Below are 9,251 nucleotides of genomic sequence, written 5' to 3' on the forward strand. Positions count from 1 at the left end.
GAGCCGCAACCATGGTGAGCAGCGCGGGTGGGGCGGGATGGGGCCGGGCCTGGTCGCGCCGGGCGATGCGCGGTGAAACGGCGATCTCTTGCAGACGGTGGGAAAGAGCAGCAAGATGCTGCAGCACATCGACTACCGCATGCGGTGCATCCTGCAGGACGGCCGCGTCTTCATCGGCACGTTCAAGGCCTTCGACAAGCACATGAACCTCATCCTCTGCGACTGCGACGAGTTCCGCAAGATCAAGTGAGTGGCGGCACCGAACCGAACCCCGGGCGGGCCAGCAGCGGCCCGGCGCGTCGGGTCCCCGCGGCTCAAGGGGCAGCGCTCGGTTCTCAGTCGCCTCTTCCAAAGAGTTCGTTTCAGCTCTGTAATAACCGCATCGTACCCTCAGATGGTGCCGCCGTTAAGAGTGATGGAGGGGGGAAAGGGCACGGAGATGGTGTACATCTTGTGTTTGGGCTTCTCGGTGTGCTTAGCACCGGTGGTGTTACACGTTTATTTGTTTTCAGAGCAGATTTGAGGCTTTGGAACAGTCAGACTGTATCCTTCACAGTATCTTAAGGTGCTGTAAGAAAGAAGGGAACACAGACTCTTCAGTATCTTATGATGCTGTAAGAAAAGGGGACTTGAGTTCTTCAGTAGGGCCTCTGTTGTAGGATGAGGGGACTGGTTTCAAACTAACAGATGGGAGATTTGGATTGGATGTATAGAAGGAAGTTTTTGCAGTAAGGGCAGTGAGACAGTGACACAGGCTGCCCAGAGATGAGGTGTGTGCTCCGTCCCTGCAGACACTCAGGGTCAGGCTGGGGGGGCTCTGAGCACTGATGGAGCAGTGGGTGTCCCTGCTCACTGCAGGGATTGGAGTAGGTGACCTGTACAGGTCCCTTCCAACTCAAATGATTCTGTGTTTCTCTATTCAGTCGCACGGTCAAAGAACAACGTGATTTTTCTTTCACTACCTTGTCATGTTTTCTTTTCTCATTAGACCTAAGAATTCAAAACAGCCAGAGCGGGAAGAAAAACGAGTCCTTGGTCTTGTGTTGCTGCGAGGAGAAAACTTGGTGTCCATGACAGTTGAAGGGCCACCTCCAAAAGATGTAAGGAGAATGAGTGCAGAACTGAGGAGAAACAGGAGGAATGTTTGGTGGATGTGTTCTTGCAAGAGATGGCTATTATGCCATGTTCTAGACTTCCAGATGCTTTTGTGATTCTAAGTGCAGCAAATTTCCCTGCAGGAAATTAATCTGTCCATTGCCTCAGATGTTCATTGGACAGAAGAGGGCTGTGGGGATTCCTAAAACCTGAGGACTTCTGCTTTGATAAGTTTTTTTGTGTATGTTTGTCTGTTCTCAGACTGGAATTGCCCGCGTGCCTCTCGCTGGAGCTGCTGGAGGACCTGGAGTTGGGAGAGCAGCTGGAAGGGGAGTACCAGCTGGTGCCCCCATGCCCCAGGCTCCAGCAGGGTTAGCTGGCCCTGTCAGAGGAGTGGGAGGACCATCCCAACAGGTGAGATACTATGGGCCATTAAAAAGAACTTCTCCAGTATAATATTGAGGTGCAATTGTAATGCGAAAAATTGGTACAGTGAAAAAAACTAATCTTCTGTTTCAAGGATGCTTGAGCTTTGGGCTTTTTATTGGTTTTATTTTTAATTATTATTTTGATACTAACCCCACCTAGGTACTCTGGATCTCGTGCTGAAAGAAGAGTTTCCCTGAATTCAAGTGGTATTCAGGGAGTTGTATTACATGATTGTAGCATTATTTAAACGTAAAGGGGGGAGACTGGGATAGTTTTTGGAAGGAATCAAGAATGTAAGTTTTGCTTATGGTAAAGTTACTCATATAAACCAGATCCAGTTTTCTGTGAACATGTTGATGTTGTTTGCAGGTGATGACACCTCAGGGTCGTGGAACGGTTGCAGCTGCTGCTGCTGCAGCCACTGCTAGCATAGCAGGAGCCCCAACTCAGTACACACCAGGGCGTGGGGGTCCTCCTCCACCCATGAGCAGAGGAGCCCCTCCTCCAGGTAGGATTTACTGTAGACTGGAACAGCACAGAGCCTCTATTATGGGTCCAGATGGGCAATGAAGAGCTGGTTTTGAGGATAACATTCTGATATACTGTTAGGGCATTTAGCATTGAATTTATGAATGTTTTTTCTCTGGTTTAAGGAATGATGGGACCTCCTCCAGGCATGAGACCACCTATGGGTCCACCAATGGGAATGCCACCTGGCCGAGGTGCTCCTATGGGAATGCCACCACCAGGCATGAGACCACCACCCCCAGGAATGAGAGGTGAGTGGAGGTTATTCTACTTCTATAGAAGATAGAATGTAAAAAAAAAATACAACACATTTGAAGAGTGATAAACACTTAAGTGCCTCCCTAGCTATGCTAGGTGCCAGTAATGTGTCAGTATCAAAAAAGGGGCCTAAGGCCACCTTGGGCATGTGGAAAAGGTCTTTCTGGTTTATTACCAGAAAGCATTTCTTTTCTGAAAGAGTGGTCAGGCACTGGAATGGCCTGCCTAGGGAGGTGGTTGAGGCACCATCCCTAGCGCTGTTCAAGAGGCGTTTAGATGAGGTGCTAAAGGACTTAATTTAGTAGTTGGGTAGAGATAGTGATAGGAGGATGGTTGGACTAGATGATCTTATAGGTCCTTTCCAACCTTATGAACTTATGAACTTATTACCTTAGCTTCCTTTGACCTCTTCAACTCTCTTTCCTTATTTCCAGGCCCCCCTCCCCCTGGCATGCGTCCACCAAGGCCCTGAGATACTCCACAACATACCTTACAACTGTGAGAAGACTAATAAGGAAACATACTGAGCAGTATCACTTGTTTGAACTTTGCTATGTATATTTTCTATTTACTGCTTGTAAAATTTGCCCTTTTTAATAAAGTTGGAAAACAATAGAGTTTGTCACAATAGAGTTGTACTTTTATTTATTATGTTGGCTGCAGATGTTTTCATGCAGAGCAATCAACCAGCTATAAAAGAACAGTCCAAAGCTATTCTGACACTTCAGTAAAATGGAACAGGTTTTCATCGAGATGTATTCTCCCAGTGAAAAGAAATCCAGGCCTCGGAGAGAAGTCTGAGTTGTCCAGATAGCCCCAGTTACCCACTTGGTATAACAGTTGTTACTTCCTCTTGTACCTAAAAGAGAAGATCCTTGAAATCACACCGCACCAGCCTCCTCTCAATGATAAATGAGGAACAGCACAGTGCTTTCATTAGGGAATGCTTTCCCACCCTAAATGTAGAAACGTGCTATTATAGTATTTTAGATTTCTCCCAGACTCCACAACAGATTAAACTGCTGTAGAAGCATCAGATGTGTTAGAAAAGGACCTTCAAACAATCACAGTAACAAGGAATCAAAAAAAACTTGGAATAGAAAGGCGAGCTATACCTGGACTTGGATTTAAAGTTTCCTCCTTTCCTACGTTGGGCCATACCCAAGCGTTTCCGATCCTCAAATGATGGACTTTTACAGAGAGAAAGAGAAAAACAAGCAAGTAAGTGGCACAAGTACTTCTAGAAAGATAGCCTGCTCTGCCCCCAGAATTGATCATTTTACCCAGTACCAGGCCAACTACAGCTGAGGCAGTTCAGAAACTGCTAAGCCATTACCCTGCACGATACTGCTTCAGAGCCTTCCTGCTTGTGTTGGTAAGCTCTTCATCAAACACAGACAGCTTTTTCTTCCGCTTGGGGCCTAATACAAGGAGACAACAGTCAGAGCACTGGCTGTAAAGGCAAGAGCATCATCTTGTTTACTAAAGCCCCATATCTGTGACCACAACACTTAGCATCACCATCAGGAAAAGCAATGACTCTCCCCTCTGCAGATGTGCATCCTGGCCAGGACCAGCAGCCATTCCTTCCCACTTGGTGCTCCCTGCTACGCAACTTAGTTCACTTCACAAACATGCAACACAGTGATTGATATAACAGCAGTGAAATAGAAGTGTTTTCTCCACCTTTTGGTACTGTTGCTGGTTCCTCTTCTGGCAGAGCCCGGGCTCGCTTCACTCGCCGATTTCTTTTTGCCAGCCGCTCAGCATACATTTGAGATTTCAAGATTTCAAACTGTGACCTCTCCTCGGGCTAGAAAGTGTTAAAATGAAAGTTTACAGCAATGAGAGATTTTGCTGAAGGAAAAACTAGGATAATTGACTCCAGGGTCTCATTTACCCTTAATTATACTCACTGTCATTTGGACTTTCTTCTTTGTGTCCTGCATAAACTTCTTCCTTTTTTTCTTGCCTCGTAATGCCAGGTCAAACTCCTGCAGTGCTTTAGCCACTGGAGAAAGACAGAGAAAATCATGGAATAAAGAACTCTCAAAGTACAGAGCACATTCTACTTGCAGCTATGGAATTTAACATGCCCAGCAGAGCCATGACTCACATTTTTCTTTCTTCCTCTCTTCTCGGGTCTGGAACCAGCTCCGCTCTACACCCTTGGTCGCAGCCTCCTGTTTTCCTTCCTCCAACTGCTTCTTTGCTTTATTGATCTGAAACAAGTCAGAGAAGATGTAAGCACATGGTTGTCAAGGAATATCCACCTCTTTCCTTTCTGAAGTATGCATGTTAAGCATGCTGGGGTCATCTTCTCATTACATGTTACAGACTCCAGATCAACATCCTCTATAAAGCTTACCTGGGCCTCTGACTGCTGCATTTCACGCTCCTCACGCTCCAAGCACAGAACTGCATACACATCTTTTTCCAGATTCTCAATCTTTTCTCGGAATTTTAATATGACATCTGAAAAAGATCCAGCATGAACGATGCCAGAAGCAACCTATTCAGTGTCCACTTCACTTTTTAGCACCTCTTTTAGAGTCTCTTATCACAACCTTCCTTGCCTGTGGCTCTCCTATCTATTTCGGTGCATACCTTGAGGGAGAATTCTGGCTTTCACTGGTGTTTTGGCAGACTTCACAATATCCTTCAGCATCTTCCGCTCTTCCTCACCCACGAGTGAAACTGAGCGACCAGCCCTACCAGCTCTCGCTGTTCGACCCACTCGATGAACATAGTGCTTGGTGGTGTTGGGCATGGTAAAATTGATTACCTATTAAATAAAGTGTTAGTAGGGAAACTACACTGAAGGACTTGTTAAAAAGATCAGCGTTGCGAATACTCACTGTTTTAACACCGTCTATGTCAAGTCCTCGTGCAGCCACATCTGTCGCCACCAGAATATCAATCTGCTCATCCTTAAAACGCCTGAGCAAAAATCCCAAGATATTAGCTATGAATACAGAGACTCACTTCTTCTCTGAAACTTCCAGCTTTTAACTATCTTGTTTCTTCCTATGATGGCCCACTAAGCCTGGCAATACCTGAGTGCCTCCAGCCGCTGTGCCTGGGAGAGGTTCCCATGAAGCTCCCCAACCCGCAGACCCATCAACCCAAGCAGGATGTGCATACGATGAGCTTGCTTCTTTGTCTGGGTGAAAAGCATCACATGATCTGGGAAGGTCCGTGTCAGTAGAGCTGAAAGAAAGCCCTCTCAGCAGCCTGCTTCATAGCCGCCTACTAATTCCATCTTTTCCTTGGTCATTGCTCACCTGACACAATGGCCTCACGGTCTCCCTCTCGGTTGGGTCTGATCCGGATAAATTCCTGCCTCAGGAAAGGTGCAACGTCTGTGTTGCTGTTCACAAAAATTCGGATGGGATTCTTCAGGGAAACAGAAGCCAAATCTTTCACCTACCAGAAAAGTTAAACAAACAAATAAATAAGTAAAAATACTTTCTGGTGAAAGATTTAATAGTTAACCACCTATTCGACTGTGCTTGAGCATGTTTCCCAGCAGCCTACTTTACCTCCTCTGTCATCGTGGCAGAGAACAGCATTGTCTGTCGATGCTTGGAACATAGCCTGATTATTTCCTTCATCTGCTCCTCAAAGTATTCATCCAGCATCCTACGGACAAGAAACACAGCAAGATCAGGCAGCTTTATCCAGTTCTAGCTCAGAACCATAATGTATGGCAGTCTTTTGTTACCCTGCCTTACACCCTGGGAAAAGGAGAAGCCATCATCACACCACCGTTCTGTCTAGCCTACCTGTCTGCTTCATCCAAAATGAGCACCTCTACACTGCTCAGGTGGAAAGAGGGACAGTTGTGGAGATGATCAATTAGTCGCCCAGGAGTTGCAATAAGAATATCTGGCCCAGAGCGCAGAGCTGCTTCCTGAGTCTTCACATCTAGCCCACCTAAATCAGAGCAAACAGACTACTGACTCCCTGAGCAGGGTGCAACAAAGTACGTATATCCAAATTGCCTGAGAAATGGGAAAAATGCAGATTAATTACACATTCACAACCAGAAGTGACCTCACCTTTTCTTTTTATGGAAAACAACAAAACCAACAACCAAAAAACCTGCATGGCACTGGAAAGTAAGATTTTAAACTCTAGCACACCAACAAGAAGCATGTCTGCAACAACCACAGTGTCCAGTTTCAGAGCACAGCAATTCCAGTTCCATATAGCAATTTATAGTGATCTGTGCAAGCTATGAATGCAACTTAATACTCACCTACAGCAAGGCAAGTTGTGACACTGCTGAATTGTGCCAGCTGTTTTGTGACAGAATGCACCTGAATACCCAGTTCTCGTGTTGGCACAAGAACCAGTACCCTTGTTATTGGGGCCTGACGAGGTTTGTAAATCAGGCGCTCGAGCACAGGCAAGATGAAGGCAGCTGTTTTGCCTACAGAAGAAAAATTAAGAAGAATTACCAAGAATTATCAGTTACTGTGAACGCTCTGAATTCTCCATGTTCCCTGTGGCTCAAGCCCCTACCTGTTCCAGTAGCAGCACAAGCACAAATATCCTTCCCCAGAAGGCCCACTGGGATACAAGCCTTCTGAATTGGAGTTGGCTGCTTGAAACCAAGAGCTGTGATCGCCTTCAAAGGAGATAAAACAGTTCTAAGTGCTGTCTCTACTCAAGTCTGTGGTGGCTGCATTTAGAATACTTTCTCCAGCTGTGGGCTCCCCATCACAAGTGAAACTATTGGAGGGTGTTCAACAAAGGGTAAGGGACTGGAGCACCTCACACACCAAGAAAGGCATAGAGAGCTAACTATCACACTATACCCCACCTCGTTTCCTTTTCAGATTGCAAAGAATGGAGGAATGTGATAGTTTTGAGTGGTGGAGGGAGACTGTCCAACACTCTTTACAACAATACAGTACTAACAAAACTAGATAAATACCTTTAGCAAAGGTCGGGAAAGATTCATGTCCTGGAATGACAAGCTATCATCATATTGAGAGGCATCTTCAAAAAACCTCTCTGCTTCCTAGACAGCAACAGAAGCAAAACAAGAAAACCAGTCAGCAACACAACATGCAGTCAAAGGGCTCTGGTTTGCCCTGTGGCCTAGTTTGTTAAACCCTTCCAGAATTTATGCTGACTGCAGAATGTCCTTCTTTCCAACACTTACTTTTTGTCCTCCTTTTTTCGATCTCTTCCTCTCCTTCACTTTAACTGTATCTGCAGAAAAAGAGAAATACAACAGGAACTTTAGCACACCTACAGATGTAACAATATATTCTGCGTGCCCTTGTTTGGTACGTTTTGCTTTTAAGAAGTTACTGAGGCAAAAGCCTCAGAAACAAATACAGACAAGCAATGGAGTAAAATATCAAGTAAATCTCTTCCTTCAAAAACCAGTCCAACAAAAGCACCAGAGCTACCATTTAAAATAAGCTTGATCAGAGGCACAGAGATCCACAGATGACACAAAGCAAGAAATTCTTGCTCATTCCCACCATAATTTCATTAATTCATTAAATGAATTAATAATGAATTTCATTAATTTTCATTTTGTTCTCCAGCAAATCGGTGGCCTGTCCCATTTCTGCTCCATCTACGTACCTGCTTTAGTGAAGATTGTTTCATCATCCAATGAGTACTGGGACTCATTGTCTTCTTCTTCTTCCTCTCTACCAAAGTCCTCACATTCCCTTTTTTCAGAGTGATTATCCTCAGTTTCTGCATCACCATCTTTCACTTTTGCTTGCTTAGCTTCTTTTTCCTGGACAGGAGTAGAAAATAAACTGGATAAGCAAACTGGATAAAGTGAAATGCAGAAAGAATGGATTATGTGGAATGGATAAAGAAGGAAACGTTACGCCTCTGTGAGGTTTTTTTGTTTTGTTATGAGCCCACTCAGACCCACTGCTTCGCTGTATGCGTTACCAATTCAGCCCACAGCACGGCAGCTCGAGCACCGCCAGCCGAGCCGCGATCTGAGGGACCAAACGCATCCCAGCCCGCGCAGTAAGGAGGCACGCGGAGACAGCCCGACCTGGCACTTCCTTTTCTGCCTCACTTTCTCAATCTTCTCATCCAGCGTGGTAGCCGATCTCTAGGCAGGAAAATAAAAGCAAGGCGCAGTGAGAGGAGAGCGGGAGAGCGCGTGGGGTCGCGCTGCCGGCCGCAGGGCTCTCACCTTCCCGCGGAGCTGCCTCAGCGCCGCCGCCCACGCGCCCTCCCCGCCGCCCTCCGCCTCTCCGAAGACGAAGGCGGCGCTGAAGTCCCCTCCCGCCGCTCCCCGCCGCACGGGGCCCGGCGCCGGCAGCGGCTCCTGCAACGACACCGATGATCGGCGACCGCGAGGCGGCCGAGATGAACCGACCCGACCCGACCCGACCCCACCTCTTCATCCTCAGAATCTCCCGACTCGGGCTCTTCGGGCACCTCGTCCCCCTCCGCGATGGTGCCCACCAGGCCCAGGCTCCGCAGCATGTCCGGCCCCCGCCCCGCGTAACGCACAGCACCGCGTGGGCCCGCAGCTGCGCATGCGCGGCAGCAGCAGGGACGGGAACGGGAACTGAAAGAGGCGGCGCCGTGAGGGGGGTGAGGGCGGTCCCTGCTGGTCTTCGTGCAGCCTGTCAAATTAGGTAGATTTTTTCCCCTTTTGGGGTCAGGTAGGCTTTAAAAAGTGGCATTGCTGTCCCATAGTCAACTTACGGCTCGCTTAATTTTGCATGCGATTAGTGCAGGTGCTTTCTGGAGATGCAATAGAGCCCGATCTGCATTTCTTCATTTGCTTACGCTGAAGGGAACTCCTCAGCAAACTAGAACTGCCTTCCATGGCATAACCTCCTCAGGTGGACAGTGATGAAGGTGCTTTCTTCTTTCTGGATCAGCCCTTTTGGGAAACAATCTTGCTTCTTCCATTGCCTACCTCCCAAAGTAAAGATTGG

General features: G+C 47.0%; 2 protein-coding genes across 2 annotated transcripts; one reads left to right on the plus strand and one right to left on the minus strand.

Annotated features, from left to right (window-relative positions):
- The first annotated feature begins 91 nt into the window (after positions 1-91).
- LOC136060126 (small nuclear ribonucleoprotein-associated protein B') lies at positions 92-2,938 on the plus strand. Its single transcript, XM_065754437.1, has 6 exons — positions 92-246; positions 989-1,100; positions 1,357-1,509; positions 1,894-2,032; positions 2,178-2,303; positions 2,745-2,938. Exons 1-6 carry the CDS (start codon positions 116-118, stop codon positions 2,780-2,782), a joined length of 699 nt encoding a protein of 232 aa, XP_065610509.1. The 5' UTR covers positions 92-115; the 3' UTR covers positions 2,783-2,938.
- Positions 2,939-3,058: 120 nt separating this feature from the next.
- Positions 3,059-8,823, minus strand: DDX27 (DEAD-box helicase 27). The gene is made up of 21 exons (XM_065754438.1): positions 8,701-8,823; positions 8,495-8,629; positions 8,351-8,410; positions 7,918-8,077; positions 7,484-7,533; positions 7,253-7,339; positions 6,838-6,943; positions 6,572-6,745; positions 6,096-6,246; positions 5,853-5,952; positions 5,595-5,736; positions 5,367-5,520; positions 5,169-5,250; positions 4,918-5,095; positions 4,679-4,785; positions 4,427-4,532; positions 4,227-4,321; positions 3,997-4,123; positions 3,647-3,731; positions 3,426-3,500; positions 3,059-3,169 (listed from the first exon to the last, which is right to left on the minus strand). The coding sequence occupies exons 1-21, from the start codon at positions 8,788-8,790 to the stop codon at positions 3,154-3,156; spliced, it is 2,280 nt and encodes a 759-aa protein (XP_065610510.1). The 5' UTR covers positions 8,791-8,823; the 3' UTR covers positions 3,059-3,153.
- Between the last annotated feature and the right edge of the window lie 428 nt (positions 8,824-9,251).

This window comes from Cyrtonyx montezumae, unplaced genomic scaffold (genome assembly GCF_038088225.1).
Source record: "Cyrtonyx montezumae isolate F1298 unplaced genomic scaffold, pur_monq_1.0 scaffold_9, whole genome shotgun sequence".
Lineage (NCBI taxonomy): Eukaryota > Metazoa > Chordata > Aves > Galliformes > Odontophoridae > Cyrtonyx > Cyrtonyx montezumae.

Excerpts from the sequence above, each read along its gene's own strand:
- LOC136060126 (XM_065754437.1), top strand. The coding sequence starts at position 116 with ATGCTGCAGCACATCGACTACCGCATGCGGTGCATCCTGCAGGACGGC. Across the intron at positions 1,101-1,356 it reads AAGGGCCACCTCCAAAAGAT|ACTGGAATTGCCCGCGTGCC; the intron begins GTAAGGAGAATG and ends GTCTGTTCTCAG. Across the intron at positions 2,304-2,744 it reads ACCACCCCCAGGAATGAGAG|GCCCCCCTCCCCCTGGCATG; the intron begins GTGAGTGGAGGT and ends CCTTATTTCCAG.
- DDX27 (XM_065754438.1), bottom strand. The coding sequence starts at position 8,790 with ATGCTGCGGAGCCTGGGCCTGGTGGGCACCATCGCGGAGGGGGACGAG. Across the intron at positions 4,533-4,678 it reads TGCAGCAGTCAGAGGCCCAG|ATCAATAAAGCAAAGAAGCA; the intron begins GTAAGCTTTATA and ends GACTTGTTTCAG. Across the intron at positions 3,501-3,646 it reads CTGAAGCAGTATCGTGCAGG|TCCATCATTTGAGGATCGGA; the intron begins GTAATGGCTTAG and ends TCTCTGTAAAAG.